At 39.2% G+C, this 22,953-nt stretch overlaps 1 protein-coding gene across 1 annotated transcript in view; it reads left to right on the top strand.

Moving 5' to 3' along the window:
• The first annotated feature begins 1,356 nt into the window (after positions 1–1,356).
• Positions 1,357–22,953, top strand: part of LOC308226749 (septin-2) — a 29,325-nt gene continuing 7,728 nt past the window's right edge. The window contains exons 1-9 of the mRNA XM_080628767.1: positions 1,357–1,423; positions 6,842–6,893; positions 7,999–8,098; positions 9,594–9,680; positions 10,307–10,430; positions 15,115–15,249; positions 15,708–15,825; positions 20,946–21,047; positions 21,851–21,996. Coding sequence (XP_080484893.1) covers positions 6,867–6,893; positions 7,999–8,098; positions 9,594–9,680; positions 10,307–10,430; positions 15,115–15,249; positions 15,708–15,825; positions 20,946–21,047; positions 21,851–21,996 — 839 coding nt within the window. The 5' untranslated portion in view covers positions 1,357–1,423; positions 6,842–6,866. The remainder of the gene's footprint in view (positions 1,424–6,841; positions 6,894–7,998; positions 8,099–9,593; positions 9,681–10,306; positions 10,431–15,114; positions 15,250–15,707; positions 15,826–20,945; positions 21,048–21,850; positions 21,997–22,953) is intronic.

Here is a 22,953-nt window from a genome sequence, read left to right as displayed (position 1 = left end):
GGCTGGAAAAAGTCTTAATTGAACTGTTGATACCTTGGCCACTTTGTATTGAGTGTTTGAGCTGTTTAACACTGCTTCACCAGGAGAAAGTGATCTGGTTCCGTAATCTGACTGCAGGTGTCATTTACACGGCAGGTTTATGTCTGCTGGAGTCTCAGAGACCTTGCTGGCGAGAATTCCACCCACCATTTCAGCGATGATACCGATCAGGATGGCTCTCACTTGACCAGAGGGACTGCTGTGATGAAAGAGAAGGTGGCAGTGGTATAGGTAAAACGAGTACATTGGGGGTTTTGCATGATGTTTGAGAGAAAAATTTGCTTCACATGTGGACAAGCAGTTGAAAACCAAGTAGGCTTATGTTACATACTGCGTTACAGTCGAACAGCACAGAGCTTAAGCTAGAGATCTCCCTGGCTATCGCACCTACTATACCAAAAGGTTTTCCACTGTGAGGAGTATCACTAAAACCTCAGAGGTACTTGAGTAGGAAATAGGAATCAAACGATTTGAGACAGAGTCATTTTAAGCAGAATGGGATCTAACTGTTTCATTCTTGAGCGTTAACTCGTGTATGTAGCTCTAGACCCAGGCTGTTTGCACAAGACAGATGTCCAAGCGTGCTGCTGGCAGAATGTGAAATTGGGGTAGGAAGAGAGACTCATACCATTTCAAAGCTGTTACCACAGTAGCACTGGCTACCATGTGGTATAGTCGGGGTGCAGTAACCTCCGTGAGGGGTAGCCCTGTCGGATGAGCCTTTCTCCTATGTTTTTTACTTTGTGAAGCCAGCAGCACCAGGAGACGCTCAGTATTTTGGATCAGGGCACTCAGGGCCATAGCAGGAACAGACCTGCTTCGCTGTAGGATCCCCATGGACATCAGCAGCCTGCGGTGCGGCGGCACCGCTCCCTCCTGAAACGCTGTAGGGAACAAGGGAGTGGAGGCTGGGGACCCAGGGTCCCCAGAGAAAGCAGCCGCTCGCCCATCCCGCACGGCGGGTTGCGGGCCCGTCCCACCGGGACCATGTTAGCTGTTAGCTACGGCATGTCCCGGGAGAAAAGCACCCGCCGCTGAGCCGCTCCAGCAGCTGGACCCTCGCTGTGTCCTGGCTCCCACACCGCGCCCCCCATAGCGGCCGGGCCGGCGGGCCCTGAGCGAGGAGGTCACCACAACGTGGACAATCCCCCTCGCTGCCACCCAGGCAAGCGGGCAGGGCGAGGAGACGCTCTATCCCTCCTCTCGCTCATTCCGGAGCCGCGCTTCGTTGTTACCCTGGGAAGCAGTCCTGACCATAGAGATATGCGGAAGGTAGGCAGGCGCTCGGCCGCGGTGGCATGTGGGATGCCGGAGGACGGCGCGGGGGAGGTATCCGGATCGCGGCCTGGAGGACGCGCACTGGCGGAAGAGGCTGAAGGCTCAGGTAAGTGGCAGGGGCCAGGTCGCGCCCTCCAGCCGGCAGGTGGGTACTTGTGTCACGCACACCGCTCCGCTCCTTCTGACCCCTGCCCGCTCCCTGCACACCGCTCAACCCGGCCCGGCTCTGCCCCGCTCTGCCGAGCGGCTAGCGGTAGGGGCTCTGCCCATGCCCGGTGCCCGGAGCTCGCCTGCGGTGGTGAGTGCTCCGTGTGCGGCCCAGCGGCCTGGCTTCGGCCTCGCTCTGCCTGGGACGAGGCTTTTGGAGTTAGTGGATGATGAGGGGAAGAGCGTATCGGGGTCTTGAACTGGTTCAGGCTCACTTTAGTTTGTTTTAGAGCAGGGCGTGCGTTACTTTGGGGATGTGGAGAGGCCCCTGGGGTGCTGGGCTGTGCCCGGCAGGATGTAGCTGGAGATGCGGGGCGAGGACGGAGCAGGAAGTTCTGTCTCCATTGGCATTCCTCAGATGTTTTAAAAATTGCAACACCAAGCGTGGCCCAGTAGCAGGGACAGGGGGATGCTGCAGGAGCAGTGTAACCCACCAGTACACAGGGCAAGGCGGTCTAGGGTTTGCAACAGAGTGCTTTACCTTTTTTGTGGTCTTTTTTAAGGTCTTAAATTGGTTACGTGCAGGCTGGAGGCTGTGTGGCATCATGGGACTTGGGCATGATTTGAAACTTAAAATACTAACTTATCACTTTTTGCTGGGCTTTGCCAGTATGCCCACAGTTATACGTAAGCTTTGTGGGTATGAGGCAGAGCTGCCTGTATTCTGATAAGTGATTGTGGCTGATATGTTTAGCTTTTTAAGAAAAGCTCCTGCAGACTCGTAAAACAAGTCTGCTTCACAGTGTTTTCCTCTGATAGAGTAACTGTGGGAAAATCGTGTCAAAAGCTGCTTGCGTAGGAAGCACATAATCGCTAAAACTGATTGTTAATGTGGACTGTATCACTGCCACCTTTGTGCTTTTTAAGTGACTGTATTCACTGAAACAACTAGGAAAGGAAGTTGTCTGGAGTAGTATGTTAACATTGAAATGGACCTTTAAATACAATATTTAAGATTAGAGATCTGGATTTATGCACAGGTTTTTTCTAGACCTTTTGCTTTTAAGAGCAGTGCTCACACATGGTTCTCTCAGTGCTTGGTCCTCTCCTTCCTTTGCTGTGCATACATGTGCTATTAAGTCAAACAAATGTTACAAGTTTTGATGAACAGCAATGCATTCATTCCCAGTCATAATCTATAAGGTGTGTCACTGGTTCAAATACATTATCAGAACAAAGTCCGTAGAACTTCTGAATGCTAATCCAAATAGTGGCATACACTCAGCATGGTCTACCTGCAAGCACCCATCCTGGGTTGTTGCATTTGCTGTTACATTTTGTATGTCTTGGAAGTGGTATACAGTTACTTTCCTGAATAACAGTAATACAGAAATGTATTCAGTTGTTCACTTGTAAAAGAGGTTTTCTTCACTTGGTAACATTGGTTCTAATGGGGAAAGTTGAATCACCTGGAGGAACACTCCTTGGGAGTTCTGGGAGGGGTTTTTCAGGTGCAGAGGTGAGGTTGTGATGGGGACAAACCCTGATACAGAGAACAGCTTTGCTGTTGTTTGACAGAGTGAGGTGACTCATACGACTTCGATAGCATAAACTAGCACAAACGAATGAACTCCTTTGTATTTGACTACCTCTATATCCAGTTTGGAATATAGTGAGGAAATCTTTAATTTTCACATGATTCCCTTGATTTTCTGTATGTAAGACACTTGGGGAAGTTATAACTATTTTTAAAAATTATTTATGTGCCTCAGTACTTGACTGCCATTTCTTTGTGGGGTTTTGTAGTTCTTTTTGTGAGAAACCACAAATATTGGTATTTTACTGACACTTTCCTGGTGTTTTTCACTGCCTGCTTTAAGTCTGAAAATGTGACTTGAGAATGCTAATGTTGTTGACACTATTTCCAGCACTTGGAAACCTACTTAAGCCTTTACTGTTTTTCTGTGGTTCCTTATTAGATTCTTAAATACTTCTTCAAAAGTATCAGAGTTACCTAATCTCAGATGAGGTCCCATGTAATAATTCAGGGGCTGCTCTGCTCTGCTTGTGGAGATGGTTGTTAAGGTCACTCTGAAGCCATTCTTTTAAAGTGTTGTTTAATATCCTTATATGGAAATACTCTTTGTACATTTTTCATGGAGTTTTCTTTGTGCTAGTTCCTATTAAGAAGCTCCCAGTCTGCTTGTTCCTAGCAATTTACTTCTTGCATCCTGACAGGAACAAAGGAAATGACCCATTTTCCTTCCCCTCTCTTTCTCTTTCACTGGAACACTGTTCTTAGCAGAAGACGGTAGGATGGCACGTTCCAGGGCTCTGTATTTGTACAGGAGGCAATTGTGACTGAATTTAGTAGTAATCTGTTCCCTTTGATTACTGAACAGCAAATTGTTTAGGATAGGAATTTGTTGGGATCCAAAATGAAACTTTGTTACATTATCCATTGTTCAAAACCTGATTTGGACATTTCTATGCTGTAGCATAGTGTCCTTTTTTTTCTGCTAGACCTGCTTAATGGGGCCCGCAATTACAAGTAGTTTCACTGCTTTTTTGCAAGTTAATCCAAGTGAACCTTATCTATTCCTTTATCTCTGAAATATTTTGCATGTGCTGCTTTGCTTATTTCATAATGATTGGAATAGTTCATTGAAAATCTAAGGCAAACAGAACAGTGGCGGCTTGCTCCGCTTTGCCTCTGTTGTTCATTTTTAGTTTTTAATGAATTTTCCATAATAATTAAACTACAATTTCCAGATGTGGGACTATGCAGAGTGTTGTCAGATACTCAGCTTCACAGTATTTTAATGTTTGACTCAGTTGCATGTAGACACATTCAGGAGTTCAGCAGTCATTGATACTTTGGGTAGTCTGGTCCATTGACACGTTGTCACTTGTAAGCAATGCTGTAAGCACTATGGTTATTTGGTGCTGTAAAAAGATGTGACAAGGTAACATCCAGTATTTTGCTAATTCTAAGATTTTGACTTGCAATGGTGTGGTAAAGCTTCAGGAAGATGGCCCAGGTCATCTGGAGAAGATAGTTGGTGGAATAATTTTCTAGGAAACCTCATGAGGGCAGTGTTATGAATTGCAAAATGTGTTGAGGCTGCATAACAGGCTTCATTTTGAACCTCAGTGCCTTGTTTAGGTGCTGTGGAGCAGTGGGTTCATTCATTTGGGTGGTGGGTTTTTGTTGTTGTTGTTGTTGTTGTTGTTTGGCTTTTAGTTAAGAGTATTTCTAGTCTAACAAAATGCAGTGGGAAATAACTAACCAGATGCTTGCTGTACATACACATTTAAGCATGTGCTGCAGTCACGATGTGATCAGAGAAGCTGTCTGCAGCTTTGGCTACAGTGACTTTTTGGTCAGGGTAAGACGCAAGGTGAATGTAGTTTGCCTGTTAGGAAACAGGCTTTGTAAGTTCTATTTGTGGAGCAACTTAATGTAAATTTAGCTTTTTATGAGATGACAGGCTAATTTTGAAGCCAGATGAGTCGTACTCAGTTGACAAGAATTGTGACGCTTCTGCTTTTTAATCCAGTATCTTGGGTAATGCTACAATGGATGTGACTATGCTGTCAGTTTAAAGCAGAAGTCATTTGAGAATTTACCATGCATATTTAAATCTGAATTGCTCCCCTTTCTCAGGTTTAACTATAGCAGCTGCTCTGGGTGGCTTCTCATCTGGCCTTACTGTGGGAAAAGGGCCAAGAAGGTGAAGCTGCATTAACACTCAGTGACTACTTAGGAACTTTACTAAACTCTTGAATTATGTTACTTGTAACATAGTAATTATATTACTATGTCACCTTGTCTATGATTTTATAGACAAGGTGACAACAGAGGTTTCTAAATGTAGAAACAAGATGTGGACAAAACAGTCAGTTACATCCCTCAGCGAGACTGTGACTGGCTTTTTCAAACCATTCTGAAGGGATGTTTCCCAGGCTGTTTTGAGGAATACTCAACTGAAGGTGATTAGAAGATGATTAGGATCAGGACCTCCTCATTTTATAGGCAATGGATGTATTAGGCTTTCATTAGCAAGCACATGGGGGGAAGTTGGAGGAATAAACAAAGTCAAACAATTTTCCTTGCTTACAGGGTGGCTGGTGGCTGCACAACTGCCAGGATTTAAAATGCCTGCTTCAGGGCAAATGAAATGCCGTGTGATCTGAAGACACGTTTTCCTTAAAACTCGAAGTTGCAATTAACTTCAGTTTTCCTTTCAGTCCAAAGCTTAGTGTGTCTCTGCTAGGATTTGACTGTCAGACTGCCAGTGTCAAAAGCTGAACTGTATCCTGCTAGAATGACTACAGCTAACCAACAGGAAAGCATTTCTGTCTGAACACACAGGTGCCTGCATAGGTCACTTCCCTGCTTCCCCAGGCCAAGAGCTGAGTTGTCAACAAACCAAGCTGTGAAGTGCTTCTGCTGCTTCCGTGTTTCCTGTCAGTGCTGTGGCCGCTCTAAATAAAAGGGCCTTGCTATTGCTGTGATAGCTAATCTATAGCACAACTAACATCCTTGAGCAAAAAGATAAGGGCTTGCCAAACCCCAGCTGTTCCGTGTCTGAAACTAAAGAACAAATCTTTCTGATAGTCCTTCAGATCAGGTTGAATTTTCATGTCCAGTGTGGGTTAGCCAACTGCCAGTGTTTGGCATAGTGTTTGTATTCGGTGGTAGTACTTTGAAGTGACAGAAAATAATGTTATAACCTCTATCTGGAAATTCCAGAGATATCTTGTTCTCAGGATAATTGTTTTATGTGGCAATGATTCTCAAATGTCATGTTTTGGACAACACTTATGCTACATTTACCTATGTCAAACTGTCTTTAAGAAAAATGTAATTCCGAAGTGGAAAGTGTAAAAATGGAAGGAAAAAGGATTTCCTTACGCTGTTCGGTATAGGGGGTTGGGAACAGAGAATATTTGAATTTTGGGTTTTATTAGTTAACTACAGAATCAGAACTTTAAAAAAATTATGTCAGGAGTACCATGAATACGCAGCATTGGCTTCTGGTAGATATTTTTCCTTCTTTAAAGACAGGAAGAAGAAAGGTCTTTAAGGATTCTGAATTTTAATGCTTTGAGTTTTAAAGTAATCTGGTTCAGAACTTTTAAGTATTTCAGTGAACTATTCTGGCTTTGATAATCCTGTGTAATTTCTTTCCTCTGAAGAGCTTCACGTAAGCCACTATATTGATTACGGCTTGTTTTTTTTCTGTTAATCTTTGAGTATGTAACATTTTGTTCTGCTAGAATAAAATGTGATTATATGCAATTGATCAATTAAAACTTAAAATGAATGTAACCTTCAAGTCAGCTAACATGCATTGTGGATTTTATTTTCCAGTGTCTGAACCTTGGAGTGACGAAACATGTCTCAGTCAGGTGAAAAAGTAAAGGTAAAGAGACGGCTGCATGGCCAAAACTTTGTTTAGAATCTATTGAACTTCTGAAAATACTCATGATTTTATTGAAGTGGTAAAAGAGTGAATAAATGATACCTTATTGCTTCATATGTGGTTCTCAAAAGGATCTGCTTAGTAGAAACAGAGCTTGCATGTGTTTCTAGAAATAGGCTTTTGGGTGATTGCCAGACATTCAGTGTTTGCTTACATGTTTAGAACAGTGCCTTTATCTAAGGAAATTTTAATTTGACAAACTTTCATTTCCCATGTATTGCCCCATCTGAGTGGGTTTTAAAAGGATTGTTAGCTAATAATTATTGCCCTTTAAGTAATTTCCCCTGTATCTCCCCAGCACCACTGGAAGTATAGCATGGCATAAAAACTGTTCTCATCATAAACTCATCTGTAAAGACAATTTGGTTCAGGCTAACTCATGGGTCCCTTAATCAAGTGGCTGCACTTCTTGTTTAGGCTCTTATTAGTTTTTCAGTCAATTGATAACAGATGGTGAAGCACACTGCCCTTTTTATAGCCCAAATCTCTTTGATAAGTTTTTCAGACATGTTTCGTTTTCCTGCTTTTGTGTTAGAAGTTAACCATTGTGAAGACAGGTGAACAGCTTAACAAGCAGAAGATAGATCTCTGTGTGGTTGTATGCTGGTAATCTCTGCATTACTATACAGTGTTCTTGTTTTTCTACATATGAGTGTATGCATTATTTATTTTTATAAAGTAGTAGCAGCAGATACTGAATTTGACCAGATATTTTTGTTCTGTAGCTTAAAATCTGGGGGATTTTTAGCCATGTTTACAGTTTAAGATTAATAATAGTGGGTGCTTGCAAGCTTGCAGATTCTTTGTTTGAGGAGAGACTTTTGTTTATATGTAACCCAAGGTACTTACCAGATTCCCATTTATATCAGGCTGCTTGGTAAACAGGCCTGCTTCAAGGTCTGTCTTGCTATAGCAGGAAAAAAATGGTTGAATTCTCTGTTTTTCAATGTGGTTTATGTACCTCTGCACTTTATTGTATAGAATCAGCTGCACTCTTTTCAACTTTTTAAGAGGAAAGGGATCTCAACTTTTGTTCTCTTGTCAGTTTTCCGACTCAGCAGGTTATGTGGGATTTGCAAATCTGCCCAACCAGGTTCACAGGAAATCCGTGAAGAAGGGCTTTGAATTCACACTGATGGTGGTTGGTAAGTGCCTTGTTTAAGTCTTTGTGACTGTTATACAACAACAACATTTCTTTCACGAAGATGTGTGTCTTCCTACTTAGCAGTTGGCTTTTATACAGAAGAAAAAGTTTTGGACCTCTATGTACTTTCTAATTAGAGCTCTTCATATGTTGTCATGTTTGGTAGGAATGAGTATTTGCAGTGATTAAAGATGATGACTTTGAGCCAACAGGACATTCTTGTAATCCTGACTCATCATCAGATGGTAGGGATAGTTGATTAATCTTTCTTTGACTCCTATTTCCCCATCAGAAGGCATGAATGCACGTGGTGAATGTCTTGCTGTTGGAATGGTGATGCTGCTATTGTGTTTTCTGCTGTTCCATACTGACTCATGCTGATATAATCACTAAACTTGTAATTTGCCTGTTCTCTGAATGAGCACCTGTAGGAGTCTGCTGGAAAGTCCCTTAGGCAGAAAGCTGTTTTAAGTGATGTGTTGAATTATACTTGCATTGAATCAGCTTGATATTATACAAGTGCAAAGGGAGTCCACAGTACTATCGCCTTTTTGTAGTGGTTACTTTGGAATGACATGTTATTGAAAAATGAAAATGAGGGGAAATGTACAACACTTCCTTATAATTCTTTGCTCTGTAGTGCCTTTTGGGATTATTTGGTGACAGAATGTTCAGTGTCTGTGAAATAACCAAGTAGTTTGTAATAAGTGTAGAGATTTTGATTTCATGTAGTTTGGGATGATAAATACAGATAACTTTTCTATCTCTAAGATTAAGTGTTAGTAGCCTCTAAAATAACATGGCCAATTGTTGTAAGTGCTGACGCCTTTGATTCCTTGGGTTAGGAAAAGAGGAACTTTCTGAAATTCAGATTTAGTAACTGCATGGACAGGTTTAACTTCATGACTTTGATGTAGGACAAAATTTATATGACTGGAACTGGAACTTCCCAGGTGAATTTTGAATAATTTCCTTACAATTTTCTGCTTCATTTTTCATAGGACATACGTAGCCTGACTATAAGGCTGCAAAGCTTCATTCTTAATTTGGGATCACTTTATTCATTCTCCCTCCTAACACTGTTTCAGATTCAATTTCTAGCTTAGGAAAACCTTAAAGCTCTCAGAAATTTTCAATGGGAGAGTTACAGCTCCTGATTTTGTAAGTTTAAATGGAAAAAAAGAAAGCTTTTCTTTCCCTGAAATAACCAAACTGTCCCTAGATCTATAGTCAAGTGCAGTATGACCTTTCTGCTTTTACTATGAAATCTACTACAGTGAACTTATCATTTTCATGTAAAGTTTATAAAAACACTAGAGGCTTGTTTTTCCTGTGGTTTTAGAAGTACTTCGCTGAACTTTTGATGCTTTTATATCAAAAGCTAGGGTGGATCCTGATGAACAGATTACCTTTCCTCCGTAATGTGGGCTTGGGGAAAGAGGAGGTGCTTTGGAATAAGAGATGTATATGCTTAATAACCTGAATTTTGTTTGTAGGTGAGTCTGGCTTGGGAAAATCCACTTTAATTAACAGTCTGTTCCTGACTGATCTTTATCCAGAACGTTACATTCCTGGAGCTGCAGGTAAACATGGTTTTGCAATTCCTTTAGTGTATACCCTATGAAATATTACATTATTATTGCTTCATTCTGATGAGACCTTCACCCATGAGACCCTTTCTAGATGTATTTTAGTCCTCCACATTGTATTTTTGAGCTACCATTTTTTCATTTTACTTTCAAAGACTCAGCTTTGCTGTTTATCAATTGTTATTAAAATAACCAACACTTCCCTTGCCCCTCCCCAGCCTCCCAAACTGACAATGTACCTAAATGTGGTTTTGCTCTAATCCCCATTTCTCCATGCTTTTTGCTTCTAATCCCCATGCTTTTTGCCTGTAAAGCCATAAATCCTGCTAAGAGGGGTAAATAGATTTTGACAAATAATTCAGCATGCTTCTGAGTATTTTAATTTTTTTTTTCATGCAGTCAAGATTAAATCCCCCCTTTTTAGTTCATTGCTTAGAGTTTATTTACAGAAATGTGGTGTTAAATTTTGACTAGCTAACTTGTTTTCTCCTTTAAAATATTTTATGTCACATTGGCTACGATACACTTCAGATTAATTTCCTCCTCTGTTGCTCTCTCCTGCAGGGATTTCTGCAGCAATTGATAGGCACAATAACAATCAAAATGTTCCTTTATTTTAGAGAAAATAGAGAGAACGGTTCAAATAGAAGCTTCTACAGTAGAGATAGAGGAGCGAGGGGTGAAACTGCGTTTAACAGTAGTTGACACACCAGGATATGGAGATGCCATTAACAGCCAGGACTGGTATGTGTGTAAATACTGCTTTGCTTGATAGTTTGTATCTTACAAAACACTGGTGTGTCTGTCTCTCTGAACTTAAGTGGTGCGACTGGTGGTCTTTGGATAACTTTGATGTACTAAAAGGAAGCAACAGATTCATTATTCTTAACATTAATGGGATTTTATCTTGAATTCATAGTAAACAGTCTTTTCTGAGCTCTTGCAGTTAAGCACAATTTTCTGAGCACTTCTGCATTCTGAGTGCTCGTCTTCATATCATCAGTGACATGACATTTCATTTGTGTGAGCTTTCAAATCAAGCTTCTCATACGTTTTTTGTTGCCTAAAATACACATCCCTAGTAAAACTGTGTTACTTTGTACAACTTCTTGTTTTCTAACAACTTTCAAACTCTTTGAAAGGTTTGGTTAGTGTTCTGTAGCCTGTCTATGATTCTCCCTCAAAATTAGTTGCCTTCTCTCCAGTAAGGTTCTCTGTGACAACTGCAATCAACTTTTTGTCTCTATAGCTGCCTCTGACAGAAGGGAGTTTTTTGTTTGTCTTTTACTTTCTGTATCTCTGGCCTACCCAGTTTCCATGTTTTTAACATGGTACCTTTAATTCCCTGTCCTGTACGTGTACTACTAACAATTTGGGTAGAATTGCTTTTTTAATGATGTAGTTACTGCTTTCGCTGTCTCTGGTCTAAATATTGCTGTTAGTCTTTAACAGCTGAAGTAATTATCTGCAGGTACATACAACATGGACAATTGGTTTAGAATAAAGATCAAGAAGAAAGAAAATGGTAAAATAGGTAGGAAGTTTGTTCATAAATGTAATTTCCAAATTATCATCATGATGCACTTCCCTTTAATTGTGGAGAACTGATCTTTAGGTAACTTTTTTCCAAATAAAGATATGTTAATGTGCTTATAGGATACCTGAATTATTCCAGTGCAACTAGGAGCTAGACTTTGATTAATTTTTTTTACGTACCTGTCTTTTAAGAAGTGCTAACAATATTTATTTTGCTTAGCCTTTAGTTTTTGTTGGCAATTTTTTGTGGGGTGTGTGTGGGGTAGTCCTAAGGAAAACGAAGTGTTGCTGTGCAGAGAAAGGGAGCATAAAGCTAATACTGCTTGATTTGAGTTCTATAAGGTAACAAGCAGGAAGGAGGCAAATAGCTGATAAAATAAACATCTATAATGCCAATAGAATGTTTTGTGATCTTTTCTTGACAGAATGCTGTGTTATCTGGAGCATTCTGAAAAACATTTTTATCAGACATGGTTTTTCTTTTCTTTCAGTGGTGTACTGTCGAAACAGCAGAAGTGAAGGCAATGAAGTTATATAATATACTAAATGAAAGTTTGGAAGTGAAGTTGCAGTGGGATTTTTATTTTCCTCCCACTTTTCCTACTGCATTAAGTTGAAAAAAAAGGGATCTTTCAGGGTAACATGAAGGCATCTTTCTGGACTGCAGCATGGCCTTGCTTATTTTGTGCACTGTTGACTAGAGCTTCCTTCCGCTGGAGCTAAGAGCTCTGCAGCCCATGTATTGTGTTACATAGAGCTCTTCCTGTTGATTGTGTTCTAATGCCCTTTGTTTATTCTGTTAAGATGTTTCATAGAGACCTACGTGTTCAGATTTTTTCCCCTTTCTTTTTTGGAGGCTTACTAAACAGAGTTATTCCATGATGATTCAGACCCAGTAGAACAATTTACTGGTTTATGCGTAGTTTTCTGTGACAAATCTTAAACATAAAAATATATTATGGGAACAAATAGTACCTACATACTAAAGAATAAAAAGATGCAGCTTGTTTTAGTTATGTCTTTCTAGTCCTGTTTTCTTATATCGCATGAAAAGACCTTGTCTGTGCCCTGATGAATGTCATTTTGACAAAGTCTTTACAGGATACCATACGGACTTGGATGGATGGACTCTTTGTTTCAAGCTGTAGTTGAGACTGACCCAGTGCAGCTACCTTCCTTCCGTGTTAGTTCAGAGGAAGCAGCAAATTTGTGGTTTTGAATTCATGTTTGTGTTCACTGCAGTTGAGGTTAACCAGTAGATGGTGCTGATCTCAATCCAAGTTTTATAAAGCACTTCTTTGGGATGGCTGTAATTTGTGCAGACGGACTGTTCTTCACGGTGATGAATTCTACTAAGGTTATTTTTGAACAGGGGTAAATCAAACTGATACAATGTCTGTTAGGAGGCAGCAATTGCTGAGAGTGTTTCAAATATCTTTCTTCGGAGTAGGTTTTCTTATGGCTTTTTGTTTCTGGCTTTGCATTGATAAAAGAGCTTAGTTTTAGAGTTTGACTTTCAAGGATGGGAGCTGGAGTCAATTTTTTATGTACTTTCCATCACAGAAGTAGTGCTAGCAAGGATTATATGTTGTCAGGAGTTTGTCCAGGAGGCCTCCTGAATTAAAAGAATAACAGCGTTGGATTGGGAAATGAGTTCCAGATTTAGTACAGTGGATTCTCTAAAGTAGGTAATTTTTTGTTTTCCGAATGCTATTGAACTTAAAACAGCCCGTAAGGAAAGGTGAATGTTAACTGCAGTTAAATATAGTGATCATATTTTAGATTCTGTGTGAAGCTTTCGTGCTAGCTTGAGTTCTGTAATCTATAATCAAACTATACCTGGGAATGCTCTTTGTATCTGTGGAGGCATGTGTTTGGAAAATAGCAAAATTCTTCATGGTAGGAGGTTCGAAGCATAGGATGGCTGTTCCATGCATGTGGACAATGGGATCGTGAGAGAAGTGTGTCCTTAAAGTAGTATCTTTCATAAGACAGATAAGAAAGGATCTGAGGAGAGGAGGGGAAAAAAAAAGATTGCTTTATGCACAGATTTGAATCAAATCTGACCTCAAAAGGATGGGTGACAAAACCAGTCTACATATTAACTTGTTAGGTATTGCAGATCATAGGCTTCATTTCATCTTGGTTGCAGTGTCACAGGTCATTCTTTAACTGCTTTCTCGCTGCTGCAAGCTTTCTTTTTTTTTTTACTGCCTTATGTTAAGTTGATTTTGTGGGTTTTGGCAGCTTGGTAATGCTCATTTTCTCCCAGTGGGCTTAAATGCAACAGTTGTGTTGTTTGCTGTTACAATACAGGATGTGCTATCGCCTAAGTAATGGTAGGACAGTGGTATAAGCCAGGTGTTTCCCGGAAGTCAGGAGGTACAGGACACTAAGGCCATATTAATAGGGAAAATTATAGCTGTTAGAGCTAGAAAACTGCACGTAAACTGATTACATTGCCAGAGAAATGTGTGATAGTTGCTTTCCCATTGTTTGTTCTTGGTTTCTGTCCTAATATCTGTATGTCTTCAGTCTCGTTACCTTTCACCAGCTAAGAGGAGAGTGGCAAAGGTCAAAAGGAGCATAAACCCTTTTTCAACACATTTATCCATTTAGATGCTGGTTCTTAAAGACCAGAGCAGCACTAAGGTCAAAACTCAGTATTAATACATGTTTTGCTGCATTGTCTTCTGTGGTATGACCTAGAAATCTTGCAGATATAATTGTGTACATATGTATTTATTCCTCCTAGATTCAAAAGCTTGCTCAACTTTGGAAAATCAAATTTCCTCCAAGATCTCTTCCATCATTCGTGTTGCTTCCTTTCATTATCCTCATTATAGCCATTGCAGCCCAGGGCTGAACTTTGCTGTCGCAGTATTTGCCATCGTTCTATGTGTTCATTTTCCAGATTACTAATTCTAGTATTTATATTGTGTTCTCTTGTATGTTTCCTCCTTAAATTTCTCCAGTCAAATTTGCACTTTCTCAACAACAGAAATACTCTTTTTCAAGCTAGGTTTTCTGCTCAGTTTTTCCTCAGGTAGTTTAAGATATGTCCATGACACACAATCATCTGCCTAATCTTATCTTCATCAGTGTGTTCATTTCCCTTTTCCAGCAGCACTTTATTAAAGTGTCCTTTTATATTAATGTTGTTTGCAGGTGTCTCCATGCTCTGGAATATCTTAAAGCAATCTTCTTAGTAATGCATTGTGTTTTCTCTTTCTAGTCACAGCTCTTTTATGTGTTCAAATTTGGTGTTCCTTTACATCTTTGTAGGGCAAATGAATCTTTAGCTAACTGCCTTGAACTAAGCAGGAATTATTTTTCTTTGCCAACAGAGTAGGAGTCTGTAAGGTAACAAAAATAGCTTAATAAATCATGTGATGCTTGCGTGCATGACTTATAAATGTATTTGTATGTAATTCAAGCAGACTAGAATACCAGAATTTTCATAGGTAACTATACAAACTTAACTCTAGGTCAGGGTTGTAAATCAAGAGGATATCCTGGATGTCATTTGTCAGTGGGTTTAAAAACAATTCCTCATCCCTTACCCCCCAAAACCAGAAAAAAATATCAATCTTCTGTTCCTGCCTGTGTTGTCTCATCTCTGAGTGCTTTTTTTTTTCTGAGCTTGCCCTTGAACTTTTTATCCAGTGGACATAGTAACACTTTAAAGTATCTCTAGGCTTGAATAGGCACTCAGTGGTTGCTGTCAGAGTATCTTTTTGCATTATCAAAATACTTTCAGTACTAGATACAATGCTAGAAGTTGAATTTTTGTAACAACTGTTTTTAATAAAAGTATGATTCTTCTTCTGTTCTTTTCATAATTATTTCTTTATTATTTTTTATTTCTCTTTCCCCTCTCTCCATATCACAGCTTCAAAACAATTATCCAGTACATTGACAACCAGTTTGAAAGATACCTTCATGATGAAAGCGGTCTAAACAGGCGCCACATTATAGACAACAGAGTCCATTGCTGTTTTTACTTCATCTCTCCCTTTGGGCATGGGTAAGAAAAAGCTCCTGAGCTCTTGTATTTTAGGGCATTATATCTTGTTCTTAAGTTCATTCATTACTTGAACTGGAAACTTTAATGTTAATTGAGTTACTTCCCACACTATCAGTTAGCCAATGCAATTAAAATGGTCTCTGGGGATTAATGCTCTCCTCTGCTTTGTCCCCTTTTTGGCATTCAATATTGTTTTGAAGCACTCAGTATTACATTGTTTATCACTCAGAAACATAAGAGCTTGTAATATCCTATTTATCTTTATAGTGATAATTTTAATTTCAGTTCAACCTTTACACAGCCAAGCTGATAAGCAAGTCCTCTTACTTAATTTGTTCTGGAAAAACTATTTCTGTAGATACTTGAAATAATTTTTAATACATTTTGTTTGTTAAAAAATAAAATAAATAAACCCAAACAAAACCCCACAAACCTCCTACTCCTCTTTTTTTATCCAGGCTGAAACCACTAGATGTAGAATTCATGAAGGCCCTTCATGGAAAAGTCAACATTGTCCCTGTGATTGCCAAGGCTGACACACTGACGCTGAAGGAGAGAGAAAGACTGAAGAGAAGAGTAGGTCTAATATTTGGTCATGGGAGCAGTGCAACCTATAAAGTGTTAAGCTAAATATAAAGTAAATTCAGACTGAAGAAGGGTGAGTGGTATTGGCCAAACACCTAATCTTCAGGAAGTGCGAGGTAGGAAATCTTCACTGAAGAGTGATGTGCTTTACCAGTGACACTTGCTGAGAACCTGACCATTCTTGGCTTCATCTGTCTTAGCAAGCAGTGTGCCCTCATAGAGCAGGTTTTGAGAAAAACTGTTTAATGAGGGTTCAGGTCATCCTGAAGTGCATGTAATGGAGATGTTTCGGACTAGCTCTTGTTTAGTTCAGTCCACTGAACTCCCATTAGTTGTGGGAGTGCATTAGATATGTTTTGAGATAATATCTTTAGTTTCATCCATCCAAAAGAAACTTGGTTTGTGTGCTCTCTGTGCTATGTGGTTTGTAGCAAAATACGGTTAAGTTGAGGTGATTGGAAAGTTGCTTCGTAAGAGCACCAATGACACAAACTAAAATCCTAATGTAAAGGCAGGACAGTTGGGCTAATACATTAGCAGGATGCTTTTTGTAGCTCGTTTTTTGTAGCTAGTTGTTATGGAAAAATTTATGTCTTGTATCAGTTTTTCCGACTAAGTTGCTGTTCATGTGAAATACAAGGATGTACTCTGGATTGCATTGGAGAAAGTCTTTCCAGACAGTGGTACTAAAATTAATCTGTTTGCATTGGAAAGTTTACTTGCTGTCTTGAAGCGCTTTTTTTGTCAAACCTTTCCAAGGCAGCCCAGCCTCTGCCAAATAAGACATTGTAGTGAATTCTCCAGAAATAAATCACAAATTTGTGGCTGTACAAGCTTTTTACCTTAAATCTAATTCCTGTTTAATCTCATTATAGAATAATTTACCTAAGGAATGTAAATATTTAATCTTCCCTTGTTTATCCTCTTTGATTCAGACTGACTTCATGCACCCTGTTAAACAAAGGAATGGTGAGACTCTATTATGCTGAGAGGTGGCTTAGTAAAATTTGAGACCGCAGGAAGGTTCTGTTGCCTCCAGCCCAGTACATTAATTTGTAAATTCTAACAGATTTGAACCCTACAAAGCCTGTGAATTTTTACAAGTTTAATAACTTATGCCTTGAGTAGTATAGAGATAATTAGTACTTCTAAAATGCAGCCTTTACTTTGCGCCAGACTCTGCAAACTTTTTTTCATGGTAAGATGATAGCTTTTGTGTTATGTCTTCATATCATTTTATGCTACCAGTTTTTGATTTGTCACTGAGGGCGTGACAAATGTTTTGATTATGACCCTCTGGCTTTCAGTAGTCCTTTGGAATGGGTATTGGATCTTTATTCCAAGGGCTTTTGTGTGAGGGTGTGTTTTAGTTTTCTTTGAGGGAGTACAGCTTTATTTAACTGGGAAAATAGTATAGTTAAAATCATCCTTACAGACCAGCACTTAGCTGATCTCAACCTAAATTCAGAGGATTTGTTTGGGGTTTTTTTGGGTGGACCAGTGTTACAAAGGTGTGACTGTGGTTTGTGCAGGCATGTAAACAACTGCAATTTGGCAAGGTAAGGTACTGCTGGCATTGCTGTTGTGTTTATATAAAGCTCAGTGATGTAAAGAAAACTTGCCTGAGAAATGGAATAAATCCTCTGTATCTGAGGAAGTTTAAAGTGAGGGCAGTTGTGACTGGATGAACCTTGTCTGCAGTGTAGACAAACATTCGCTGAAGCCGGCAAGAGCTGTTTATGCAAAAGTGACCAGTTTTATGATGAACTAGGTGAAAAGAGGAAGGAAAAAAGAAAAAAGGTCATTCGTTGGTTTTAAAAGGACCTCCAGATCTTCCAGGGAATAATTCTGTTCAGACTTTCTATCTTTTATTTTGTTGTTCCACAAATACTAAGGAGATGACAGGTACTGTGACAGATTGAAAGAACTCAGGGAAACAACAAACCAGAGATGTGGCTGCTTCTGCTGGTTTTATTGCTTCTCTTTTTCAGTGGCTGTATTGACTTGGTGAAAGATTTTTATCTAATGGTAATATTGTTTGTGGAGCTGCTACTTTTTATAAAGAAACTCTATTTGATCTTTCAGCAGTGTACTTCAGGCTCAGTTTTCATAGGTACTTGCTTTTTCGTTCAGCATTTGATAGCAGAATGATGTTGACAGATTTAAAGCAGGCATTTAAGCGTAATGTTCATTATTTTACAATGTAATTCTCAGGGAATCTGAATGTTCTGCTCTGTCATTTCAAATCCATAAAATAAACTGATAGAAATAGCTTCTAGCTACAGTTATCTTTCACAAAATCAATTCCTAGTTGAAATGAAGAACAACATACTCTTACCAGGTTTCAATACTTGCTGTAATTGTTTTGTGCTTTTATCTGCTGTTTGATGTCAGGGTCTTAGGGTCAAGCATAGCATAGTGCATGTGCTTTTGACATTTACTTCTGTGTGGTGTTATTGCTGAATTTTAACTGAAACACGGCAGTAGTGCAAGTGAACGTGTTTCCCAGTGTGGATTTGGAATTGCTTGGTCTTCAGTACAGTTCTGTAAGTGATGTTAGATTGACGGTTTATGATGTAGGTTTTATTATAGAAGATGGAGATGAATCCTAGTTTACATATCCTGTGATGAACAGATTAATTTAAAGGCAACCTCTCTTGACCATATTCAGTGCTAATCCATGTCTAGTTCTTCCTAGTTCGAGCAAAGTTACTTTTAACTAACTAGTCTTCAGAACAGTCTGGACTTACATAGATGGACACCACATCTGTGCGTTGGCTAAATACATGAATGGCACTTCTGCTGTAGACTGAGGGAGTGGTTAGGAAACAGGTAAACACATCTTCATGATTTTTGTGCTTCTGGCAGAGGTCACTCTACGAACTGAGTTTATGTTAAGTCAAATGTATAATGTGGTTCCAAAGCTTTGAAAGTCTAGCTACTGTATATTGTTCTAACTCAAAGCATTTTGGCTAACAGAATCTCTAATCAAGAGTAAGAATCAAAATCCTCCTCTGCTGACGCAGCTTGAAGTCTGATTTTTTTCAGATGTTTCAGCCATTTGGCCATCAATCTAACGTAAAATGTTTTTGTTTTGCCGCTTGCAGCAAGATCAGTTTGTGGTGCTTGCAAAGGAAACCCAGCTTGGAGTAATTCCTGTTTGGTCTTTCTGGAATTCAAAGTTATTTTTTTAAAACTCTTGAGTGGGAAGAAATGCAAGGCAGTTTCACAGGCTGTGCCATGCATGGCTGCTAAGGAAACCTGCTCAAAAGAATGACTTCATGAGAGGGGAACTAATATTTTGACTCTTTTTTTTTCATTTCCCATGGGAAGGCTAATCTTTAGGAACACAGAACCCTCTGAGGCCAATAAAAATTCAGATTTGAAGAAGCAAAACGTTGCTACATTGTTAGCATAAAATACAGTTTGTTTTTATTGCAATTCTTTTTCCTTTCAGGAAAGCACTAGGTTTAACAGCTGAAATATATTATTCTAGTACCCCTTGCTGTTGGCTTTCCCGTTATTGTTTCACTTGCTTTTTATCTTTAAGATCTCAGCCAGGTTAAATGTGCTTTCTTGCTTTCTGCAGCTGCTTAAAGGCATCGCACTGCAGCACTGCCCCACCTATCCCAGCTGTGCATCTTCTGTTATCATTTGGTGGCAATTCAGCTATCTTCCATTTTGCCAAACAGAACAACCTGCACTGATTTAGATGTAATTTTTTTTTTGGGTGAATATAACTGTTGATTGTTTCTTGGCAACACTTATCCCCAAATTTCTTTTCTCTTTTAAAAGTATTGCTCTCTGTGTAGGTGGGGGCTCATAACACTTCATTCGGTGTGTGTGCGTGTGTGAGTGCGTGGGATGTTTATATACCTGGCAGGAAAATATTATCATGGGAATAGCTGTGGTTCATACATGGTCATTCCTCTTCCAGTGGTCTGGAGGACTGTTTTATTGTAAACAGCTGTTTGATAATCAAGCTCTGGTTGGTTAAGTTTTATTTATACTGTAGCTATCAGTTGCCATCACAACAAAGGATCAAGGAACCCTGCAATGCTCTGGAGAAGGCTCATTAAGACTTCTATTATCCAGTTAGTGTCCAGTAATATATGTAGTAATGACAGCACAAGTCCTTACATAGGCTTTCCTGCATGTTTTTGATTACCTCAATGTCTATCCTGATTTTGCTCAGACTTTATCTGCTGTAAGAGCTCATTGGTGCAGTAGTGCTGCTGCTTGGTTCAGGTGCTGGCTTGGGGTTACTGTTGCAACTTGTTAGGGAATACTAATCTAGGAAGTCTGCAGAGTTAACCTTCTGCTGAGATAGTCAAGATCCCTTTGAAGAGAGTTATTGTGGAATCTTGGCATTCTTCATGCTCTCCTCATACCACCACACTTTCTGTAGAGGAAGAAAATCTTTTCAGTGTATTTGATGGGATTTCTGACTTAAATATTTTGAATAGTATGGCAGCAGAAGCATTCTCTTCAGTGTTGAAGAAAGGAATGACTCGTACCACCTTTTGAAACTGCCAAAAGCCTGGAATTATGCTTACCCCTGCAGTGATTTCATTAGGAAAAGAATGTATACAGGAATACAGAATAGTGCATTTTTTTATGTTAATCTCGGACATTAGTGGCAATAAGGAACACTGGTTTTGGATGGTTTTTCTCTTAGTGGATTTTCAATAACTCTCTCTGGTTTAAGCTTTTGTGGTTTTTGATTCAAGATTCTTTTAAATTTTTGTGCCTAACAAATACACAAAAATATCCTTTGACATGGGCTGTATGGTTTGGATGCTGTAACTAATTGACACCTCCAAATTCATTGCTTTTACTTATTTTCTCATATTCACATTGGTTTTGTCTGCTTTGGTATTAGGCTCCATGTAAGTCCGTTTTGGGTTTGTTTTTTTTTTTATGATTTACTTGCTATGTTTTCTAAAACTGCATTGCTGCTCATGAGTATTTCTAAGCATTCTACTTAAAGCAGAAAAGCATCCTGAGTTTTCTAGGTGTGACAAAATAGTAATTCAAGTGTATGTATTTTTAACTTAATACCTCTGTGATGAAATAGGAATTTATTAATCTTCCTTTTTTGTAAACATCAGGTTCTGGATGAGATTTCTGAGCATGGCATTAGGATTTATCAGCTCCCTGATGCAGATTCTGATGAAGATGAGGAGTTCAAAGAACAAACCAGAGTTCTAAAGGCAAGTTTTGCTTCTAATTTATTGTTTTGCTGTAGTAGTTCTTCAAGCCTATAGTATGCTTAAAGGTACTTTATTCCTTTAAAATGTGTTGAAAATTGAAGTTTTCTTTGGAAGTTGACTGAATTATAATCCTTTTGATTCCAGTCTCTGCTTCTTCACAATTCCAAATGTAGCGTGTTGTGATTTTTCTTTTCTCTTTAGAATGTAAGCAACTCTTCACCAAGAACTGTGATTTGCAGTCTGTTTTCTGTCTCAAACCTTTTAACAAGCAAGCAAATGTCTGTGTGTTATGTTTACTATACTAATTAACAACTTTCCTCTTGTTAGCGCAGATAATAAAGGTTTTACTGAGGTAATTTCCTCTCTGTGCTGTGATACTGGCAAAGGTGCTTGAAGAATGTATCTGAAATTCTGTCTCTAGCTACTTTAATCTGTATCTGAAGTATGTTTCTGTTGGCTCTTTTCCAAGCATGATATTATGTCAGATGACACATTATGCCCAAACTGTACTTCAACAACAGTCAAGTGTTCCTAAAGCAAAGCGTCATTTCCTTTCGTGCCTCTGCTAAGACAAACTGATCCTAACAGAACTACAGGTGTTAGGAATGAGAGGTTGCATTGCCTAGAACAGGATTTGGTGGATGTGGAAGGATTTTAGTAGAGTGCCTTTGTCAGCATTTCTTTCCCCCTCTCCTGTCTGTTACTTAAAACTCTTTATGCTTTCTTTAAAAGAAAACAAATCACAAAACAAAGTAACCAGTCAAAAATGAAAACAATAACTTGTTTTACTCTGTCTCAACTAGGCGAGCATTCCCTTTGCTGTTATTGGATCCAATCAACTTATTGAGGTGAAAGGGAAGAAAATCAGAGGCCGTCTGTATCCCTGGGGAGTTGTTGAAGTTGAAAATCCAGAGCACAATGATTTCCTTAAACTGCGCACAATGCTGGTGTGAGTAATGGTAAAATTATCCCATCTCCTTTGGTGATGTAACTGTCACAATGACTGGAGATGTATAAAAACATGAACTCCTTAAATCCGAATGAGCTCTGGTGGCTCTGTAAGCGACTTTTGAGCCCCCTGCAGCTTGTTTTGCTGCTGTAATTCTCTGCCTTGAGAAAATAACTATGTTTTACATTGCCAGATATACATGACAGTTTTTATGCCTTATGGGAATTGATGTGATGGGTTTATGTATAAATTGACGTTTTCTTACAGTGCACTGGGTGGGGCAGAGAGGCTTTTAAAATGCTACTCAAAGCGATTGATTGAACTGTGAAGAGTATTCTAAAGGCAAAGCTCATTTTTCTTGGCAATATAGGAAATCTATAGAATATGATACCCTGCTCCTTTATGATTTTAGTTGATACGGATATTCTGCCTGTGTAGATGGTTCTAAGTGATTTTCTTTTTCTTTGTTTTAATGATGTCTCGCTATTGTTGGGAATTGAATTCTGATGTGGATTTGATGTCAGTCTCTCTTGGGCAGGGATTGCCCTCTGCTGGTCATTGGCAGCAAGCATTTTTTTCCTCATTTGACTATTGGCAATTGTTAGGCAATGTCAACTGTTATGCGAGTCAAGGAGCTCCACCTAGTTCTCAGTTACAAGTTATACTTAAGAATACTTTAAAGTCAAGAAATACTTTAGGAATTAAAGAATCTTTCCGACTAACTTTTCCCAAGGTTTTTAATGCTGCAAAGACTGGTATAAATAACTCCTATAAAGTAACTGGTGAGCAAGAGGAGAACAACATACTTTGAGTCTTTGAAGAATACTGGTGGGAGGCACTGAAGTATGGTTTAAAGACCAATAACATGAAAGCAGAATCCTGTCTAGCTTTATGGCAGGCATGGTCTGTAAGGATTATTTTCCCAGTGGATACATCCATTGTATAAAACAAAAATAG

Source organism: Psittacula echo, assembly GCF_963264785.1.
Source record: "Psittacula echo genome assembly, chromosome: 13".
Lineage (NCBI taxonomy): Eukaryota > Metazoa > Chordata > Aves > Psittaciformes > Psittacidae > Psittacula > Psittacula echo.
Note: the sequence above shows the minus strand (reverse complement) of the source record. Positions and strands in the feature narration are given on the sequence as shown.